The 23,651-nt window shown below is 40.4% G+C and overlaps 1 protein-coding gene across 22 annotated transcripts in view; it reads left to right on the forward strand.

Annotated features, from left to right (window-relative positions):
• PTPRK (protein tyrosine phosphatase receptor type K) overlaps positions 1-23,651 on the forward strand; it is a 596,872-nt gene that overhangs the window by 515,253 nt on the left and 57,968 nt on the right. For 12 of the 22 annotated variants that reach the window (XM_077486905.1, XM_077486910.1, XM_077486907.1 and 9 more), the window contains 3 exons: positions 9,115-9,151; positions 10,622-10,719; positions 12,042-12,158. In XM_077486905.1, coding sequence (XP_077343031.1) covers positions 9,115-9,151; positions 10,622-10,719; positions 12,042-12,158 — 252 coding nt within the window. Of the gene's footprint in view, positions 1-998; positions 1,032-9,114; positions 9,152-10,621; positions 10,720-12,041; positions 12,159-23,651 lie in introns of all 22 variants that reach the window. The other 10 variants (XM_077486902.1, XM_077486901.1, XM_077486909.1 and 7 more) reach the window with 1 other exon arrangement.

Consider the following 23,651-nt stretch of genomic DNA (forward strand, 5'->3'; position numbering starts at 1 on the left):
TTTAGATTCAGTAGAATAGCCACACCTTCTGCTGTGTTGTGTTTTTTTTTTTTAAGTCTTAAATGTAAAAGTAAAAATGGCTAATTTTCAATTTCTTTAGACCAGAAAGATAATATCAGGCAGATTCATTCATGTATAAAACTGGTCTATACACCTTAAACCTAATGTAAATTATTATTTCTAGGGTGCTGGGAAAAGGAAAGGTGTTTTATTTGTATATATACAGCCATGACCAAAAACATTGGCGCCCCTGAATTTCAGATAATGCACCACTTCGCCCAGAAAATTGTTGCAATTACAAATGTTTAGGCATTCTCATGTTTATTTTGTTTGTAGTGTTATGACACAGAAAAGTGGAAAAAACAAAAAGCCAAATCTGACACATTCCACGCAAAGCGCCAAAATTATTGGCACCCTCAATTTAATATTTGGTAGCACACCCCTTGGATAAAAATAACTGAAATCAGTTGCTTTCTGTAACCATCAGTGAGTTTCTTACACCTCTCTACTGGAATTTTGGACCTCTCTTCTTTCGCCAACTGCTCCAGGTCTCTGATTGGAAGGGTTCCTTTTCCTAACTGCGGTTTTGAGATCTCTCCACAGGTGCTCTATGGGTTTAGATCTGGACTCCTTGCTGGCTAGTTCAGTACTCTCCAGTGCTTTGACTTAAACCATTTCTGGGTGCTTTTTTATGTGTGCTTTGGGTAATTTTCCTGCTGTAAGACCCATCGCCTCTGATGGAGACCCAACTTTCTGACACTGGGCCCTACATTGCACCCCAAAATTCTTTGGTAGTATTCAGATTTCATAATGCCATGCACATGGTCAAGACACCCTGTGCATAAAGCAGCAAAGCAACACAAAAACATCAGTGAACCTCCACCATGTTTGACTGTAGGGAGTTTATTCTTTTCTTTAAAGGCCTCATTTATTTTTCTGAAAACAGTAAAATGATGGGCTTTACCAAAAAGCTGTAATTTTGTTTCGTCTGTCCACAGCATATTCACCCGAAAGAATTTTGGCTTCCTCAGGTAAGTTTTGGCAAACTCTGATCAATATATCTCTTTCATCTGTGTCCAGGGAGATTAGCTACAGTGCCATGCGCTGTAAACATCTTGACAATGTTGCTCACATTGGACACAGGAACATTAAGATCTCTGGAGGTGTACTTGTAACCTTGAGATTGTCCATGCTTTTCCACAATTTTTTGTTCTCAAATCCGAAGACAATTTTTGCTGCTCTTTCTCTTCTCTATGGTCCATGTGGCACACAGACACACAACAGGTTGAGTACATTTTTCACCATTTTAACTGGTTGCCGGTGTGATTTCTATATTGTCAGCACCTATTAATTGATACAGATGAGCTTAACTAAAAATTACAGGAGCATCACAAATGTGGAATGCAATTATTTCTTAGTTTTGAGAAGGTGCCAATAATTTTGTCTAGTCAATTTTTGGAGTTTTGTGTGGAATGTGTCTGATTTGGCTTTTTTTACTTTTTTTTTTTTTTATGTCGTACCAATACAAACAAGATGAGACATGAGAATGCCTAAACATCTGTAATTGCAACAATTTTCTGGAAGAAGTGGTGCATTATCTGAAAGAAATGCAGGGGTGCCAATATTTTTGGCCAAGACTGTGTATGTGTAATAAATATAAATATATATATATATATATATATATATATATATATATATATATATATGCACACATATACACATGCACACATATACAACCTGGCAGAATTTATGATTTATTGGCCATTTTTCCGAGAATATGTATGAAAACTCAAACGTTTCTTTCATTAATGGCTAGTGTTTGAAGCCATTTATTATCGATTAACTGTGTTTACTCTTTTAAAATCATAATGGCAACAGAAACCACCCAAATGACCCCGATCAAAAGTTTACATAACCCAAGTTCTTAATACCGTGGTTTGGTTGCAACAGAACCCCTCATTTTCCACTTCTTAATTAGAGTTTGATCACTGCTGATTGGCATTCCCAATTCCTTGGATATCTTTTTATATCCCTTTCCTGTTTTATACAAATCAACTACCGTTTCCCGCAGATCCTTTGACAATCCTTTTGCTTTCACCATGACTCAGAATCCAGAAATGTCAGTGCAGCACTGGATGAAAGATGCAAGGGTCTGCAAGGATTGCAAGACACAGAATTACAAGCAAACAGATTACAGGGAGGGATGGTTACCTTTTAATAGCTATTCAAACCCCTTTGTGTCAACTTGTGTGCATGTTATCAGGCCAAAATCACCTTGGTATGTAAACTTTTGATCAGGGTCATTTGGGTATTTTCTGTTGCCATTATAATTTAAAAAGACTAAACACAGTTGATTGATAATAAATGGCTTCAGCCAAACGCTAACCATGAGTAAAAACATGTTTTTGTGTTAGCATTCATGTTCTCTGAAAAATGCCCAAGAAATCATAAATTCTGCTAGGGTATGTAAATTTATGAGCACTGTGTGTGTGTGTGTGTGTGTGTGTATGTATGTATATGTGTATATATATATATATATATATATATATATATATATATATATATATATATATATATATATATATATATATAATGTACAGGGACAATTGTAGACACTCACTCAGGTTGAACTGAGTGAGTGTCTACAATTCAACCTTACTAACTAGGTTGTCTTCAACCTTACTATGAAAAAAAAAAAAAAAAAAAATATATATATATATATATATATATATATATATATAACATTTCACTATTTTTCCCTATTTTATTTTTTTTGTCACTTTTTCTTTTTTTTTCAGTTTGGATACTTTATCATGTTAACTTCTCTTCAATACCACCACCTTTTATGACAACTTTTGTAAAATAGGGACACTGAAATCTATTTCTATTTTTTGCCAATTTTTATAAATAGACCCTTTACTTCCTGATATGCATACTTAGTCTGGGTAGGTCACTTAAACCAATGTTTCTCAACCTTTTTTTAGTCAAGGCATTCTTAAAAATGATGCGCAATCCTGAAACGCCTGCAAACTAATACTCCCTCCCTGCTAATGTGACCCCAGTGCAGACAGAGAGAGGCAGGCAAGGGGCAAACAAGGAGGCTGTGCAGGCGTTCAACGTCATCCTAGTCAAATGATGTCATTGGCTGATCTGCACAGTGCCCAAGGTTGTAATGCTGCTAAATAAAAACTTGTGACTTTTTTGTAACAAAAAGACAAGCTTGATCCACTCACTGACAATTTTTGGGCAGTTTATGGCAATTTTTATGCAGTGAAGGAGAATACTATAGCGTGTCACCTCAGTGACGGCTCTGAGTCTACTGTGGCTGAGGACATCACATCCAGGATGACTTTGCCCAGCATTAGTCTCGGGGGGGCTTATGATTTTTATTTTTTCACAAGGGAGGATTTTTTCAAGTAAATAGCATACCAAAAGTTTGATAAATGCACATGTAATCTTATTGGAAGAATAGCCAGGTTTCAGGATCCCTTTTAAAGCAGAACCCCATGAAAAAAAGTCTTCCAATGCAGTGTGGCTATGCCTGCATGCATGGTTTAACTGCTTGTTTTGTCCAGGGGTGCACAAAAAGGCTATACTTACCCGATCCTTAAGAAAAAAAGTGCTCCCCTATGTCCAGCAATGGACTGTTCCTGCCATCCTCACATCAAGAGCCAGTCTATGGTCATGATGACGTCAGAAATGTCCATGCACATGTCTGCTAGTGTGTGGAAGGCAGGAGCGGTGGGCACCGGTCTTGCACTCAGAGGATCAGCAGATTAGGCAAGTATTTCTCTGCTCTCCTCAACCCTAGGCAAAAACAAAGTTAATCCATGCAGTGCAGGGCACAGCCCCACTGTGTGGGGAAAAAAAAACTTTTTCCTGGAGTGCTTGTTTAAGTCTGCTTTAATTTGGGTGCCCTAAACTGTAGATTTGAATAGCTACCTTTATTTAAACATTTGTCCATCTATGCAGATGTTTAAAAGTTAATTTATTTTCTTCTTTTTCATATGTCTCGAGAAGTGGCAGAATATGGTCGACATATAGACTAAGAAACTGGTGTCAACAATTACTCCTGAAACCTCTTATCTTTATGATAAAAATGTTTATCACACAAGAACATGTGAAAAATGTCAGTTTTAAACCTTTTATTGCTGCTTCCATAAGCATTACAGTACAGCAGTAATGGGATGTAAACAAGCTTGCTGTTGCATTAGCAACTGCACGTTTGTTGGCTTTTTGTTCAGGTGGCTATGGACATTCTTATAGAAATGATTCAATTTATCCACTTAACCACTTAAGCCCTGGACCATTTTGCGGGCCAAAGACCAGAGCACTTTTTGCAATTCGGCACTGCGTCGCTTTAACTGATTGCGCGGTCATGCGACGTAGCTTCCAAACCATATTGATGTCTTCTTTTTCCCACAAATGGAGCTTTCTTTTGATGGTATTTTATCACCCATGCGGTTTTTATTGTTTGCGCTATAAACAAAATAAGAACAACAATTTTATCAAAAAACGCATTATTTTTTACATTTTGCTATAATAAATATCCCCCAAGTGTGTATATATATATATATATATATATATATATATATATATATATATATATATATATATATATATATATATATATATATAAAAAATTCCCTCAGTTTAGGCCAAAACGTATTCTTCTAAATGTTTTTGATAAAAAAAATCACGATAAGTGTTTATTGATTGGTTTGCACAAAAGTTATAGCATTTACAAAATAGGGCATAGTTTTATGGCATGTTTATTATTATTTTTTTACTGGTAATGGCGGTGATCAGCGATTTTTATCATGACTGCGACATTATGGCGAACATATCGGACATTTTACAAATGCACAGATTTCTGTGTAAATGACACTGGCAGTGAATGGGTTAACCACTAGGGGGCAGTGTGGGGATTACGTATGTCCTGGGGCGGGATTCTAAATATGGGGGGGAGCTTGGCTACGTGTGGCACGTCACTGATCTCTGCTCTCAAGCACATGGAGCAGAGATCAGTGATAGATTAGTGACACCGTCACTAGGCAGAACGGGGAGATGCTTGTTTACATTAGCATCTCCCCGTTCTTCCTCTCCGTGAGACGATCGCGGGGTATCCCACGATCCGACTCACAGAGATTGCTGTGGCAAACTTTTACCCTTAAAAAATCTCCATAGGCGACGTTTAAAAAATTCTACAGGTTGCATGTTTTAAGTTACAGAGGAGGCCGTTTTCATATATGGGCGCTACTCACATATGTGTTCACTTCTGCACACGGGTTCGTCGGGACATGACAAGACCTCTTAAATATGAGATCTGGGGTCAAAAAGACCTCAGATCTCATATTTACACTAAAATGCAATAAAAAAAGAAAAAATTGTCATTTAAAAAGATTTAAAAAAAAAAAAGGCCCTTTCAGAGCTATGGGCAGAAGTGACGTTTTGACGTCGCTTCTGCCCTGCAATGTCATGGAGACAGGTGGAGGCCATTCATTTCCATGCACAGCCAGTGAAAGGACCAGATCGCCTCCACTGCTGCCGACTGTTCCGGTAAGTAGCTGAGGGCACCGGAGCACGTGGGAGCGGGGGCCCTCTCCTGCCATGGATAAAAGTGATCTTGTGCAAATCTGCTGCAGAGACCACTTTTATCTTGTAGCCGACCACCCGCCGAATACGAGAATATTGGGGTTATGGCAGCTAGCTGCTGCCATAACGATATCCATCCTCAAAGTTAGGACATATATTGGCACGCGCTGGTCGACAAGTGGTTATAGAGGCCTGGTCATTTTTAAATATCGGAGATATTTCACCCTCTCATGTGTGTCCTAAGTGCACGCCTAGCACAATGTACTTTCTGGAAGCCCAGGACATGCATCAGAGTTGTCAGAATGGCAGGCTTCGAAACATCCATTTCTTGATCACCTCCCCTAGAAGCAATGAACCAGGAAGCACTCAGCTCTGAGCACTTTCAAGATCAGAGCTGTCAGCAATTGTACTTGATCTAGCTGGGGGAATGAGTATTGGGTATTACTGCACCCATCATAGCTAAAGGAATCATTTTAGAGTCGATATTTCTAGTTGCCTCTAAATTTAGAAGCTGTAAACGTTTTTAAAGTGGCTGTAAACCCTTACAAACCACTTTGACCTACAGGTAAGCCTAGATTAAGGCTTACCTGTAGGTCCAAGAAATATCTCCTAAACCTATATGGTTTAGGAGATATTTACCTGAAGACGGCCACCGCTGTCTACGGCACATTCGCCGTAGACAGCGGCGCACTGGGTAAGCGTGTCAGCTCCCATGTGCATGCGCGGGAGTGACATCATCGCTGCTCCGGCGAATCACAGCGCCAGAGCAGCGAGACCCACCAAGAAGATGGACGCTCGGAACTACATCGGACAGCGGTGACTTCGCTGGCTCCTGTGTCAGGTAAGTGACACATAATGGACTACTATGCGATGCATAGTAGTCCATTATGCTTTACCTTTGCAGGGAATGAAAGAGGAAGTAAACCCATTAGGGTTTACTTCCTCTTTAAAGTGTTACTATGGAAAATGTTGAGTATCCTAGTTGTAACATGTTGCACACAATTATAGATCTTAAAATATTTAAAGTTCAAACTTATCTGCTATAATTTATAGACATTTTGGAAATATTGCATTATATGCACTAAAATTTTAATGTATTTCTTATTAAAAAAAAAAATGTAGCTGATAAACAGTTGAGTCCAAAAGGCCTTTTCTACATGAAGTGCAGTTTATGTAGAGCGGCCCTGGGCAGACCCAACTGAGCTGTATGGATGTAAATGAACGCCTCTGTCCATCAGGCTACCTCTGACCTGGTCCACTAAAATGGAGGAAGCGGTGCTTTTCAGTTTTTCTTTTGTTTTTTTCCCCCGCTAGCAATAATCACTGTGTTCTCCTGGTGGGGTTGGCTTACCCAGCCCCTCCCTACCAGGCGAACACAATGGCCCCATGGGAGGGATACCCCTGTCAATGCAGTCTGTTTAAGGGGGGGTCAAGCAAATTTCAAGCAACCCATGGTTGCAGGAAATAAATTTGCTCCCATCTATGGCCTGCCTTAGATGTTTTATGGATGCAAATCCCTACCCATAGTTTCATCAGATGTGCCAGAACATTGAACTGCCCATTGACCATGACTTCTGTATCTGTGTGCATAAATTGGGCCCTGTATGGTGTCATGCATAACAGATATATACATCCTTTGGCCACAGATTTGATATCATGCAGAGCAGATATATAAAACATTAAGTTAACTAAGCAGATTTCCACTGTCCTTTTTTCTAAAGCCAGTTTTAAATGGGGGGAATAAAACAACATAACTGTAAAGGACAGCAAGATGTTTTCTCCAAATGTGATCCTTCACATGTGGAAGTAAAGCAGCATAGATTATTTTTCTTGACAACCAGATTTTCTTTTCCGCCATCCAATAACAGCACATACATGTTTTTTGACCTTGAACGTCTTTTAATGCTTCAATAAGAGGTCTGTGTATAAATGTTTGGACACAGCAGTAACACAACTTTCACAAAAGATTCACACATTTTTCAAATTGAGTTCTATTAAATTGTCAATCATATGTGAAACATTAATAAATAGTAAGAAAACTGAGTATTTTTTAAATCCTGGAGATGTAGTGTTTATACTTATGGTCTAATACTTAATACTTACTAAGTATTTGCTTTAATTTGGACAATTGGCTTTTTTAGTTATGGTTTGCCTCACATTTTTGTTTGAGATTTTTTTTGATGAAACTTGATTGTCCTATATTGGGTTCTTCTAAGTAAACTTTAAATACTTGGCTAATGGTTATGTAAATAATAAAAAGCAACCAGAAATTTGTTAAACCCAGGTAATGTTACCATGTTCAGAGTACTAAACCATAATAATGAAAATTAATACATCCATTATTTTCAGGAATACTATGAATATTAAGTTTAGTAACCATAACCCTGAAGAGAGGCCTTCAGTTCTGAAATTTGTGTTTCTTCTTTGTGCTCCTACTAGTGCTTTCCTTTTGAAGGGGCACCAATGCTCATAAAGTTTGACTTAAGGCTGCTTACATGTTTAATTCTCCCACAAACAAGTCTGATACCCAGACTTCAACTGGACTCCAAAGGGAAATCCATGCCAGGCGTAATATGCAGGTTTCCATTGCAATTTATTTAAAATAATACAATGTAAAGTAGAAAAAAAATGTGTGGAATTGTAAATTGTATTGCAATTAATTTATATAACATCTCTTTAGGTTCTGTACAAAGTGACATAATTTAATAAAGATACCAGTCACATTAAATCAGACACTTAAAGAACCTTGGAGCTAGCAACTTTGACATTATATAATTTAAATAATGAGATGCAATAGTTCAATGTTTCTATGAAAGCAATTTTACAGCATTGGTGTCCCTTAATGCTTGATGTTTGTTAGATACCCACCAAAAGTATCCAACCATAAACAGCCTGCAAGTGTCCATGAGCTTGCTGCTAAAGTGAGTTTAGTGCTTTTTGGAACGATGCCTAGATGTTTGTGGCTACCCTCGACATTTGGCCCAATCTGTATGCTGACTGCCACAATGAATTTAACATGTTCCTGCATGCAGCACATTTTGCTTTTATTTCTGCAAATTGAATTTTATTATCTGAAACTGAGAGCCTCTCGTTTGCATTTAGTTAAGTCCTTTTCTACTAAGGAGACCCTAAGTAAAAAGTTTTTAAGGATTTTGTTTCTTCACACTAGCCAAAAGTATAGTAGAATTATGGTGACATGGAAATACTATTACTATTGCATTTAAGTTTTAAAACTATTTTTTTGTATCCTTTGCCACAAGCAAACACTGTTTCTGGCTAAACGGTGTAAATGCTGGCTTGCCATTTTAAAAATAATTTTTTAGTCTGAGTGGTTACATTCCTTAAGTCTGACCGTTTAATTCAATTACACATCCTATATTGATAATTATCACTCATACCTCCTCTTTTAATTCTATTTTCTGAAACATTTTGTTTAAATGGCCAGACAATGTTAGTAGTTTGTATAATTTCAATGGACCCTAATGATGCTGAGAATGAATTATTTGCCTGTTGTTTCAGGGATATCAGAGGCCAAGCCATTACATTGCCACCCAAGGTAAAAGAATCTGCTCTGCTCACTGCTTTAATTGCTTTCATTTAAGCTGCCTGGCAGGATTCCATTTGCATTTGGAAACCTACCGTATATACTCGAGTATAGGCCGACCCGAATATAAGCCGAGGCCCCCAATTTACCCCCAAAAAAACTGGCAAACTTATTGACTCGTGTATAAGCCGAGGGTAAGACATGCCTGTCCATCCCTGTGTGTGTGTCCGTCCATCCCTGTGTGTCCGTCCATCCCTGTGTGTCCGTCCATCCCTGTGTGTCCGTCCATCCATCCCTGTGTGTGTGTGTCTCCATCCATCCATCCATCCCTGTGTGTGTGTGTATCCGTGTGTGTGTGTGTGTGTGTGTGTGTGTGTGTGTGTGTGTGTGTGTGTGTGTGTGTGTGTGTGTGTGTGTGTGTGTCCAGCCTACCTGTGTCCTGAGCCTTTGTCCCGAGCCTCCGTCCCGTGCCGAGCCTCCTTGCCTCCGTGCCTCGCCGCCGTGCCTCGCCGCCGTGCCTCGCCGCCGTGCCTCGCCGCCGTGCCTTGCCTCCGGTCCCGTCCCGTCCCGTCTCGTGCCGTGCCGTCCTGTGCCTTGCCTCCGTCCCGTGCCCTCTTCGTTCGTCGGCGGCCATTGTAAAATTCAAAAGCTGCGCCGCCGCCTTCGCCTGTGATAGGCGGAACACTGAATTTCCCAGCAGCCTGTGTTCCGCCTATCACAGACGTCGTATCATCCTCGTCCGTAGTACGAGGATGATACGAAGTCCGTGATAGGCGGAACACAGGCTGCTGGGAAATTCAGTGTTCCGCCTATCACAGGCGAAGGGGGAGCCGGAGGCGCGGCTTTTGAATCAGAATGGCCGCTGTCTGTCTGCTCGACACGCTGATCGAGCGGGCAGACAGCGATGACTCGAGTATAAGCCGAGGGGGGCACTTTCAGCCTCAAAAAAGAGGCTGAAAATCTCGGCTTATACTCGAGTATATACGGTATATTGAAATATAAAGACTATTTTCTGTTAAAGAGAGATTGGCACTGCCTAAGTTAGATGAGAAATGTTAACACTTTTTTTTGGTTTAAAATCAACCAAAAATTCAGTTATTTATGTAACATTTCAGAACTGTGGGATTTGCATGATAACATTTCATCATGGAAGGAAACCTTCCTATCTAGAATTTTCATGAAAAAGCACTGAAGAATATTCTTCTCTCTCCAAGCCCAATATATCAGCAGTAGTAGCAATTGTACTATGGGGGGGGGGGGGGGGGGGGCTGATAGTTTTGTTAACAGCCACTTGTATTTGCACACTTCAATAAATAAACATACATTATATACAAATATACATACTTTAAGGCATTTCCCAGCACTGTAAAACATTTCTCACTATATCCAATTCTAAACTGTTGTCACAGATTAATCTAAGAATGGGGGTCATGGTTTTGTCTCTTTCAACCTACTGATCTTAAGTGTCTTTTGTTTTTTTAGGCCCGGTTCATGAAACGGTGTATGATTTCTGGAGGATGATTTGGCAAGAGCAATCTGCCTGCATTGTGATGGTTACAAATCTAGTTGAAGTTGGCCGGGTAAGAATGCATTTTATTTAGTTGAGGCTTGCCAGCTCAATTAGCTCAGTCTTACCCTTAAAGTCAGTATGCCTTACTGGGTAGTTTTACATGCCAAACATGAGGATTTAAATTAAGTGAAATGTGTTTAAACAAAGGATCTTTTCTTACCTTGATAGTGTCACCTCTGAGATCTGTAAACATTCCACTCTCCTGCTTTGCCTAGTATTAGTATAATAGGTAGTTTCTCACCATTGGTTGATAAATTGGTACCATGGCTTTATAAATGAAACAAAATTAAATTTTGTTATACGTTTTAGAGCCTATTACATTTTTTTGTTTGTTGGAGAATTTCCCTTAAACTGATCTCTGTGCAAATAGAAAATTATCTCTTGCAATGGGGCTGTGTTTGTACTTCTAGTATTAGGGAAATCTATTCACCCTATCCTCTGCTCCTCCTTGCAGCTAGACTGGTCCTCATCATTTCTGCACCCCTGCAGTCTAGGGTCCTGACATCATCAAGGCTAGAGTAGGGTCTATAGCCCTGCTCTAGACGTGAGGACGCAGAGGAACAGTTGACCACCCGATTGTGGGGGAGTTTGGTCTGCCAAGGGAGCAAAGGATCAAGTAATTAAAACAGGTTGTTCTTTACTCTGGACAAAACAGGCTATTAACCCTTGAAGTAAGGGCACAGACTTATTGCAAGGGATATTTTTTTTTTCTGTGCAGGGTTGGGAGTTGAGGTGTATGCATAATCTGAACTTTTGGTTTTTGATTTCCCCCTACTTCCTGTCCTGGAGTAGCAAAAGAAGGGAGGAAAGATTTTTGTTTCCGTTTAGACAGTTTTCATTGAAACATGTCTGTGGATGGTTTACTACTCCCTCTTGTTTTGGTGGCAGCTGTTAACTTTCTGAATCTTTATAGCAGCTAACTTGACATAGAGTTTAAGGCAGAACTCCAGCCAAAATGAAAAAAAAAAATTGGCAATTAAAAGTGGAAATATACAAGCAGTTTATATTGCAATAGTCACCTTTAATCCACAGGTGTCCTTTGCAGTACCTCTATACCACTACTAGATTGCCAGACTTCTAGGTTAAAATGTTGACTAGCATCTTTTAACCCAGGCTGTCATGGCTATCACACAGCCAGTGGCTTCAGCAGACAGTCCGGAGGGCTCATACATGGAAGATGTGCACATTTCTTTTTATGTTTGGAGAAGAGGAGGTAGAAAAAAATCTGCTTCAAGTGTTCATAGATATTTACAGTATTGATCTTAAGGAAGAAACACCTGCATTACAAATGTGTTAATTTTTTCTTATGTGGGTTGTTTGTTATGGTTACAGGTTAAATGTTACAAGTATTGGCCTGATGATACTGAAGTCTATGGAGATTTTAAAGTGACATGTGTAGAAATGGAGCCACTGGCTGAGTATGTCATCCGTACATTTACACTTGAAAGGGTAAGAAATTTAAAACGTCTTCCAAAGCCTTCAAAGTGAAACTGTTACCACTAAAGCCTGTAAAAGAAGAGAAAAGATACTTAAACTTTCTGGCAGTCTCCCCAGCCACTGCAGGTATTCAACACTTTTGGGTGTGTAAATAACTGCTCCCCTTGCCACATGGTGTGGTTCCTCCCCATTTGTTGTTTAGTGATATTCAAGCTGCCGGGATGAAATACAGTGTGTGTCAGAAAGAGCAGATATTCCCACACCCATAGGTGTGGAAAACAAAGCACCAGAGTTCAAAGACTCAGGCTACTGGAAGGATAAGTATTAATGCTTTTCTTTTACGTGATGTTCATTGTTTAAGAGATCCTGTAGTCCAGTGATGGCGAACCTTGGCACCCCAGATGTTTTGGAACTACATTTCCCATTATGCTCATGCAGTCTGCAGTGTAGTTGAGCATCATGGGGAATGTAGTTCTGAAAAATCTGGGGTGCCAAGGTTTACCATCACTGCTGTAGTCTATTAAAATGGGCTGCATTTACATTATCACAAAACAGCACCAAACTATAAGTTATCACAGTGAAAGGGCAGCCCTGGTGAATAAATGCAGAGCTCCACCCAAAAGGGGAAGTTCCACTTTAACAACTTCAGCCTTGCAGGATTTGGCAGCTCAATGACCGGAGGACTTTTTACAATTTGGTACTGCACTGCTTTAACTGGTAATTGCGCGTTCATGCAATGTTGTACCCAAACTAAATTTGTGTCCTTTTTTCCCACAAATAGAGCTTTATTTTGATGGTATTTTATTGCCTCTGCGATTTTTATTTTTTGCGATATAAACGCAAAAAGACCGAAAATTTTGAAAAAAAAATGGTTTTCTAATTTTTGTTATACATTTTTTTTAATAAACTTAATTTTAGTCATACATTTAGGCCAAAATGTATCCAGCCACATGTCTTTGGTAAAAACGATGTCAATAAGCATATATTTATTGATTTGCGCAAAAGTTATAGCGTCTACAAACTAGGGTACATTTTCTGGAATTTATGCAGCTTTTAGTTTGACTGCCTGTCTCATTTCTTGAGGTGCTAAAATGGCAGGGCGGTGCAAACCCCCCCCCCCCCCCCCCCCCGCCCCAATGACCCCATTTTGGAAAGTAGACATCCCAAGGAAATTACTGAGAGGCATGTTGAGCCCATTGAATATTATTTTTTTTTTGTCACAAGTGATTGAAAAATGACAAAAAAATAAATAAAAATTACACAAAGTTGTCACTAAATGATATATTGCTCATACATGGCATGGTTATATGTGGAATTTCACCCCAAAATACATTCTGCTGCTTATCCTGAGTACGGGGATACCACATGTGTGGAACTTTTTGGCAGTCTAACAGGAACCCGAAAACCAATCACCGCCTTCAGGCTTTCTAAGGGCATACATTTTTTATTTCACTCATCACTGCCTATCACAGTTTCGGAGGCTATGAAATGCCCAGCTAGCACACCCCCCCCCCCCCCCCCCCATGACCCAATTTTGGAAAGTAGACACCCCAAGCTATCTGAGTGGCATGTAGAGTATTTTGCAGATCTCACTTTTTGCCACAAAGTTTTGAAATTTGAACAAAGAAAAAAAAAAGAAAATGTTTCTTTTCATTTTCAAAAATAGAGATCTGCAAAATACTTACCATGCCTCTTAGAAAATACCTTGGGGTGTCTATTTTCCAAAATGGGGTAATTTTTTTCTCTTTCGTTCATTGACAGACACAGTACCTTTAATCTTGACCTTAGGGTTATATTGCCACCTTTAGGAGAGGACTAGGCAGAACACACAAAAACAGCAAAGCTGTACAGTACTGCCCAGGGGGCAGTCCTACTGGCTATAACCCCTCAGTCTGCTACCAGCAGCTCACTTTTTTTCTGCCTAGTCTAGGAGAAGGACCTGGCTCCCTGTGGGGACCAATGGTCCTTGGAATACTCTACATGCCTCTCATCAAATAGCTTGGGGTGTCTGCTTTCCAAAATGGTGTCATTGGGGGGTGCTATCTTGGCATTTTGTGGCCTTCAAAACTGTGATAGGTAGTCAGGAGTGAAATCAAAAATTTGCACCCTTTGAAATCCTGAAGGTGGTGATTGGTTTTCGGGGTCCTGTACGTGGCTAGGCTCCCAAAAAGTCTCACACGCAGTATCCCTGTACTCAGGAGAAGCAGCAAAATGCATTTTGGGGTGTAATTCCACATAGAACCATGCCATGTTTGACCAATATATCATTTAGTGCAAAAAAATGTGTAATTTTCCCGAAACTTGTGACAAAATATAAAATATACCATGGACTCAACATGCCATTCGGCAAATAGCTTGGGGTGTCTACTTTCCAAAAAGTCGTTTGGGGGGGGGGGTTTAACTGTCCTGGCATTTTATGCACAACATTTAGAAGCTTATGTCACACATCACCCACTCTTCTAACCACTTGAAGACAAAGCCCTTTCTGGCACTTTTTGTTTACATGAAAAAATATTAAGAAAATGACTTTGAACCCCCAAACATATCTTTTTTTTTTTTTTTTTTTAATAAACAAAAGCCCTTACATAGATACCAAACACGACATGCTTTAAAATTGCACACAAGCGTGCGGCGACAAACTACATACATTTTTTTTTTCTTTTTTTCTCAGGCTCCCTGTTGGGTCAGGAGAGCCCGAGAAAACCATGGAAGATGGTGGGGGGGGGGGGCGGTGTTCCCTCCCACTGCTTATAATGCAGTCTAGAGGCTAATTAGCCGCTAGGATTGCTTTTGTATGAAAGCTGACGGCTGGCTGAAAAGAATTGATACCAAGATGATACCTAAACCTGCAGGCATCATTCTGGTATAACCACTCAAAGTATGTTGCTGGTCTTTGTTGAATGAATGAATGAAATACTTATATAGCGCACAATGCGAACTGAATCGCCTCTAGGCGCTGTGGCGAGCTTTGATCATCTGCTAAAAGAGGAAGGTCTTGAGTTTTTTCCTAAAAGCCAGGTGATTTTCTTCCAGGCGGATGTTGATTGGTAGAGCATTCCATAGCCGAGGCCCTTGGACAGCGAATCTCCGATCACCCTTGGATTTATACCGGGCTTTGGGCACGAGGAGGAGGTTTTTGTTGGCTGATCGAAGACTGCGGTTTGGTGTGTAATGATTTATTTTCTCCATTAGGTATTGCGGAGCTTCTCTATGCACGCATTTGTGGGTGAGGCAAAGGGTCTTGAACGTGATCCGATTTTTTACGGTTAGCCAATGTGAGCTCCTCAGTGAAGGAGAAATGGATTCCCAGGGTTTTTTTCCTGTTATCAGCCTTGCCGCCGTGTTTTGGATCAGTTGTAATCGCGCAAGTTGATATTGTGGTAATCCTATGTAAAGCGAGTTTGCGTAGTCCAGTCGTGAATTAATGATTGTTCCAACTACCACTGCTTTGTCATTCTTTGGGATAAAAGGGATGAGTCTGCGAAGCATTCGCAGCAGATGGTGAGATCGACTGACTACAGATCCTATTTGCGCATCCATTGACATTTGTGCGTCTAAAATAACCCCGAGACTCTTCGCTTTGGTCTTTGGGGAGATAGTCTGCCCAAAGACGGTTGGTGGAGACCAGGAGGTTTTGGTTGCGGGCTTATGATTTTGGTGTAAGATAAGAAGCTCTGTCTTTGATTGGTTCAGCTGGAGGGAGTTGGTGGTCATCCAGTCCTCTATTGATTTGAGGCAGTTTTCAAGTTGTTGTTGGTGATCTTTTTTTCCATTGATCCGGAAATAAAGTTGCGTGTCGTCAGCGTAAGAGTGGAAGCAGAGATCTGAGCATCTGATGATTTGAAGGAGTGGGCGAATGTAAATGTTGAAGAGAACGGGTGACAACGGAGAGCCTTGAGGGACTCCGCAGGTGACTGCCCGAGTTTCGGAGAGGAATTTTCCTAGTTTCACTGTCTGTGACCGATTTCCTAGGAAGGACGCGAACCATTGGAGATCTATGTCTTGGACTCCGGCTACTTCTGTGAGGCGGACGAGTAGAGTATTGTGATCTACTGTATCAAACGCTGCACTTAGGTCTAGCAGTACGAGGAGACACGGCTCTCCGTCATCTGCTGCTTCGAGGGCGTCATCCCAAATCTTGAGGAGAGCTGTTTCTGTTCCATGACCCGGGCGGAAGCCTGATTGCAGCGGGTCCAGGAGTTTGTGAGTATCCAGGTGAAGTTGTAGCTGATGTACTACAGCTTTCTCCATGATCTTAGAAATGGTGTTGAGGCTTGTAATCGGCCTACGGTTGTTTGGATCCTGAGGGTCCAGGTTTGGTTTCTTGAGTAGAGGTTTGACGATGCCTTGTTTGAGGATGCTGGGAACAATCCCTTCGTGGAATGATCGGTTTATGAGGTGGGTTATGGTTGGAGCCACGATGTCGGAGCATTCTTTCAGTAGTTTTGTAGGGATGATGTCAATAGGTGAGGTACTGTCACGCAGTTTATTAAAGATGTTTTTTTGCGGTGTCTACGGTAATTGGGGATAGTGAAAATTTTGGCGGTTGCGGTATGTTGGTGCGGACATCCTCTTTATGTATTTGCTGGCTGAGGTTGGATGTTTTCTTCTGACAAATTGTTTCCCTGATGGTTTTGACTTTATCGATGAAAAAATCCGACAGTTTGTCACAGTAATCCTGGGATTCGCTTTCTGGGGGTTCTAGGCACACCGGATTCATTGATTTGGTTAACCAGTTTAAACAGTTCCCGTGGTTGGTTTGCGGCCGTTGAGATTGTATATGAGAAGTGGGGCATACATTGTAATGTTCTTTTTTTTCATGCAGCCTGTGGGCTGAAGGAAAAAAAAGATTGATCGGTGGGCATGTCCACCATTAGATTACTGCCCTTCATCCACCCACTTCTAATGATAGGCATACATGCACCATTTATTTATTTTTTTTAACTGTGGTTGTGACAGTGCTGGAGTAATGGCTTTATGTATCGTGGGAGCAAACACTGTTGCTGTCGAGATCAATAAACTTGTGCTGCAGCTGAATGGCATACCTGCTAAGCAAATGATGGTTAACAATAAAACAAAGTAACATTACAGTATAACAGTAGGACTTGACATACCCGCAAAGCAAATACAATAAAACATAGTAAAAATCAAACATTGCAATCTGTACCTAAAAAAATATATGCAGAAGCATAGGGGCAATCCCGCCTGTAATGTTAGGAGTAAAAAAAACTCCTCCACCCCTGCTGCCCCCATGCTTCGGCATATATGCTCCTTTTTTTTTTTTTTTTTTTTTCTTTTTTTTTTTTTTTTTTTACTGGCGTTGAAATCACCTCCGACAGTGCTGGAGTCACGACTTTATGTATTGTGGGAGCAAATGCTGTTGGTCAAGATAAATAAACCCGTGCTGCAGCTGAATGGCGTACCTGCTAAGCAAATGATAAAACAAACATTACAGTATAAAATATAACTGCAAAGCAAATACAATAAAACATAGTAAAAATAGAGAGAACGATGGATATAGAACAATAGTGAGTGAACAGTAGAATGGACAGAAGAGAGCGAACATGAGAGAGAACAATAGAGAAGGGAGAAAAATACATAAATATTTTTGGATTTTTTTTTATTTTTTATTTTTTTTTCACTTTTATAACAACTGTAAAAAAAGTGTAAACTGAACGTTGCAAATTAGGGTCTCTCAAATTTTGATGGCCATCACATCTTTCGAGACCCTGTGTTAGTGTGCCTAGGACTGTGTGGTGCTGTCCCTTATGCTAAAACTCCACTAGTGTGTGGTAGCGTTTGAAATATTCACCAATGCAGAGACCAGGTTGGTCAGGACAGGAGGTACAATAAAAGCAGGTTTCATGCCTAAATCTGCGTTTGCTGCAGACACAACATCTTTTTTGGGGGTTTCTTTGGGTAGGGGTACCGGGGAGGACAAAAGGAAAATGCCTCTCATGCAGCCGGCTCACTACATTTGGATTGGGAAGTTGGGCAAGAGAACCATGTGGAAACAGGCTCTGATGATCTCTTCCTGGAATTTAAGAAGGGATCCATTCCATCCTGAAGCTTTGTATAGCACAAAAGCGTTGAACAAAACCAATTGAAATAGACACTTTTTTGTACCAGCGTCTGGCCTTACGGACAATTAGGTACGGTGCCAACAACTGGTCATTGAGGACCACCCCTCCAATGTGAAGGTTGTATTTGCAGACAGAGGGGTTTCTCCACAACACCGATTGCCGTAGGAATTTGGACTGTCACGTCTGCATGAAGCGAGGACAGAACAAAGACATTATGTGAATAATTTTGATGGTTCAACCTCAAGCAACACCTAACAAAGATGGCACCTCATCCCTGAAAGTTTGAAACATGAATCAAAGGACAGGAAGGGAAATTAGGGATTTTTGCGGTGCTGCACCGCAAAAATCCCTAATTTCCCTTCCTGTCCTTTGATTCAAAGACATTATGTGATTCCCTCCACTTCACTGCTAACAAATTATTACACCTCAAGCAGGCTCTCTCCCCTGTCTAAGTCGGGATTCTACAAGCCGCTGGGAGATGCCACAGCGATTAGATGTTTCCACCTGAATTCAATGACACATGTGCCAATTCCATAATCAAAAAGGTGACTAAAAAGTGGCACGCTCATGTAATGTCCACATACAAGTGGTACCCCTTTCCAAATAAGGGTGACGCCAAGTCCCACACTATCATACCAGCGCTTTCTATGTAATCTAGGCAGTTCTCCAGCTCTACATGACTATCTCTTCCCTTGTAAACCATAAAACTATATGTAAAGCCTGTGTCCCGGTCAGAGAGCTTATACATCTTGACCCCATATCTGGCACGCTTGCTGGGAAGATACTGTTTGATAGACAAGCAGCCAGAAATTTAAATCGGGGACTCCTCAATGCAGACAACTTGATTGGGAGTAAACAAGGCTGCAAAACATTGGTTCAAGTTGTTTACGAATTTGGTAGAGGTGGAAATAATTTTTTACAGTCAGTTTAATGATGGGACACCTGGAACTCTATTTTATGGAAGGTAGACGTGTTAGAGGGTGTGTTCTTATGGCAGGGACTTGTAGTGTGCAGCCTCCAATGGAATAAAGTTTTTTGAATAGACAGTGACATCACTAGAGTGCAATATTTTGTTCCTTGTGTGGAAACCCATGGAAGTTGAATTTAGCTTCTTGCGTAATAGAGACGTTCCAAAATATGAAATGCGCATTTTCATGTAATTGTCTAATTTGTCCGGTAGATGCATTTTGAAAATACATTTAGGGATTTTAGGTTTATTTTGTTACTTTAAAGCAAATGCTAATTGCTTTATTAATTTCTACTGGGTTGTAGATTCATTGGCTCTATCATATCCCACATTTATGTGTAAAGTTTTTGTTTTAACGCACATATCCCTTTTTGTATTTCTGTATTGTAAGACAGGTTGGGAAACATGGTGGATAAAATGTATAACTTTTTTTGTTTTTATGTCTGTACAGTCATTTGATGTATCCTTTGTAGCCTATGGGGAATGTAAACTGCTTCTTCATTGCCACATTGTGTCTGTAAACTGTTCTTATTATGCTTGTAAATATGCACAGACAACCATTGTCTGTACTCCCACTATAGCAATAAGCCTATTTTAAATATTTGGGATGCTATACAAACCTCACAGAAGAAAGCATCTAACAAACATTATTCACAACATTGATTTATTGTTCTACTTTATGGCTTCCAATATGTGATAGGTGAATACACAAAAGAAATTGAGACATTTTTTAAACACACTCATTCTCAAGACTCGCTCATCAGAGGAACAAACTTTAGAAAATTAAATATTTGTAGTGCTTCTATTCCTACATTTAGCATGCTTTTAAAATAAACTGAAAATCAGATGCACTATGGTTGGTTTATTTGTGTAGTATATTGTATAATACAACCTCCCACAGTATGTATAGGATATGTAAATCTCTGAAGCTGTGTATAGTATAATTAGACCTCTTCTGTAATGCAGTACATATTTTGTTTCTGAAATCCCAGGGATTTTTCACAATAAAACCCACTGAATAGTGAAATAAACACATTAGTAAGGAAATGTTAGGGTACAGATGATTAATAATTTTAAAAGCTGATGAAATTTCTGAGCCAAGATTACAGAGTACTCTATTGATTTGATTCGTAGTGCTAAATAAATCTATGGATTTGAGGGAGTCACTTTAGTGTTCAAGGCTAGAGAATAAAGCGATAAGCAAAATGTTTCATAGGTTTCTTTGGGCACTTTTATTATCCCCACAATAGCAATAAATAATTACACCCCAGTCAAGTTTATCATCTTGCGCATATTTACCTAGTGTTTATGAGACTAGAGGTTAGTAATTCATAAATGGTTAAGAACTGATGTAAATGATTCAGTGTGTTATATGAAGCTTATTTTTGTATGCAAACAGGCTAAAGTGTATGTATAGCCAAACCTATCCAATTTCTCTTCATGGATTAGGAAAGGGTTAGAATGTGTGTCAAGTTTTATTGCTATCTTTGTCCCAGTTAGGTAGATTCTCCCTCTCTCTTTGTCCTGTTCACCATTGTTACTGTGACAGAAAGTAATGGGAAATCGAATATTTTACAGTTGTCGCCAGACCAAAATATTCTAATGGGTACATCAGTTCTAGGAACAATTGTCTAAGCCCTTGTACACACAATCGGAGCGTTTTGTCGGATATTCCGACTGTGTGTGGTATGCATAGGACTCTTTCTGTCGGAATATCCGTCGGACCAAATTTTCCAACTTGCCGGAAATATTTTCCTACAAAATGCTCCGATCGGACATACTCTGATCATGTGTAGAGAATTCGGATCGGACAAAGTGCCACGCATGCTTAGATCAAATTCCTACATCAAAGCTATTGGCTACTAGCCTGAACGTAGTCCTGTCGTAACGAAATAACGTCATCACGTTCTGAACGATCGGATTTTCCGACAACTTCGTCCGACCGTGTGTATACAACAGTTTCGGACAAAATTCAACGGATTTAGTTGTCGGAATCTCAGACCGTGTGTACAAGGGCTAAGAGGGAAACAACCCTAAGTTTTTTGTAAAGTTTATTTTACTTTCTTGTGCATCAGCGGGATGGAAAGAGAAGGGAACATTTCCCAAGGAGATGCTGACACCAATAAAATAAGCTGGCTGATTGTATCTCCTCTATTCTTTATCCAAAACTAAAACAAAAATTTGTATAACACTTGTATGTATGAATAAATTGAGCTGTATCAGGGTTTTTTTTTTTTTAATAGGGTTAGTGTTGTCTTATTTGTTCCCCTTTATGTCTATGTACTGTATCATTGAATGCGTTTTTGTAATGTAGCCCATATATTAACCGTGCTCAGATGTAGATCAGGCCTAACAGATATTCTCACAAATCTTTGACAACCCCAAGGAGTATACATTTTACAGCTTTTATTCCTCAGGAGCTCAGAAAGACCCCCCCCCCCCCTTATGAAGCAGAGGTAGCTGGGCAAGTGATCTGCAGCTAGGTGAAAGGTCCTGTAGCTTCTGAAGAATACCCAGCTAATGTAGGGAGCCCTCCCTTGCTGCCACCTGAGTACTTCAATTACAATGGTGTGGCTATTTGTCCTTGGACCTTGGATCCCTCTAGCTCTTTGCCTGTGTTACCAGAGTTACCCTAGACTTTACTATGAGGAATACTTTTTAAGAGAATAATTACAAGTAGCTGATTGTGTTCTGAAATGTTTTACTGAATAGGTATTTCTCAGCTAGATGCTGTTATAGGATCTAATAGAGAGACTATGCTATGCGATCATGTGTTACTCTTGAGTCACAAAGACATTGTGAAGAGTTTTGTGTTTGTGCTGGCTATCCCAAACCTGTTTTGCATTATTGCTTTTAAAGTGATTGTAAAATCTCCGGGCTGGGCCCCGCTTTCTGGTCACTGGTTGCGATTGGCAGGAACAAATGGCTCCCAATGATGAGGGAGAGAGCCTCTGCTCTTGTGCACATTGCTGGTTCGAGACCGGCTCAGGTAAATATTTAGGGAGAGTTGCATGCAGAAGGTTTTTTACCTTACTGCATAAATACAGTAAGGTAAAAATAAACTTATGCCTTTACAGCTACCTTACCTTTTCAAGATTACCTGGTATGATTATTCTGGTCTGGTTTGTTGCTTGTTGACAGAGAAACTTTGGCTCCACACACATGTTGTGAGAGAATAGCTGTGGCCAGATTTGTACCCTTTACAATACAACCAGTTTTGTGCGAATAGTGCCTCTGAGCAGCATTAGAGTTTGATTCCAGAGCTGGTGTTTCTGGTCACACAAACTGGATGCAGCTACATGTCATGTGTGTATGCAGATATTTAAAAGAGTATAAAATAAAATAAAAAAACAGTCCTACTTACCTAGATAGCTACAGCATTGATCCCAGCTGCAGCTGTCCCCTGTCACCTCTATGGCTGAGAACTGAGTGATCAAACACTGCTGATTGCTACACTCTTGGTCTTCAACCTGCAGAGAGCTGGTGACGGTGAATCACCGGCTGTCTGCTCTGCCCCTCAAGGACTCACTAGAGCACTGGGCTGTGCAGGGGATGGGAGGCGCTGGCTCAGGCTCTCAGCAGCTCACTGAGAGGCTGAGCTAGCTGCCGGGCCAGACTTCTGGGTGCATCCTGACCACAGAGTTTTTTCAGAGCCTGTGACATCAGACAACAGCGTGCTTTTGCCCACTTTCAGCTGGAACACCACAGGAGTGCAGAACAAACATAGATCTTCCCCCACTCCCACCTGACTTAATACATTATTGCAGCCTGTTCACTATGGGATAGAAGACTAAGGAAATTCTGCCTCCTGCCTCCAGTAGACTAATGAAATCACACCAGCCTAGGCATAGTCATTGACTGGGATTGAAAGCAGAAAACTCTACACACCACTGGCAGATTACAATCTCTATTATACAAATAAACAAATGTTTGGAGAACGGTATATACAGCATTAATATGATTTTTTTTTTGATATAGGCCATTCTTCCCCTCTCTTGCTGAAGCTGGCACACTCTTGGCTGTTCTCCTTTTGTTTTGTGGATATAGCAAACCTTTTCCTCTTAACCCATGTTATCCCTAGATCTCACTTTGCTAGTCACATGGGCAGGGCTGTAGATCATTTTGTTCATGATGGGGGGGGGGGGGGGGGTGTCAGCTCTCAAATTGCAAGAGCAACACTAGATGGTGCCCTTTGCACCTGCCCTAATGTTGACCCTAGAAGCAGTGGACCTTTGTGCAAGATCATAAGTTTGGCTGTAAAGATATGAGATCATCTTTCAGCGCTGCTCTCCCTCCTCAGACAGCTTGTGAGGAGGGAGAGATGAACCGCTTTAGAGATGCAGCGGTTAGTGTAAAAAAATAAAATAAAAAAATTAAAATAAAATGAAAATAAAGTGCCCATCTGTCCCCACTGCCACCTGTCCTCACTGCCCCCACTGCCATCTGTCAGTGCCA

The sequence above is a fragment of the Lithobates pipiens genome, unplaced genomic scaffold (genome assembly GCF_037356315.1).
Source record: "Lithobates pipiens isolate NorthernLeopardFrog02 unplaced genomic scaffold, aLitPip1_a1.2 Scaffold_18, whole genome shotgun sequence".
NCBI lineage: Eukaryota > Metazoa > Chordata > Amphibia > Anura > Ranidae > Lithobates > Lithobates pipiens.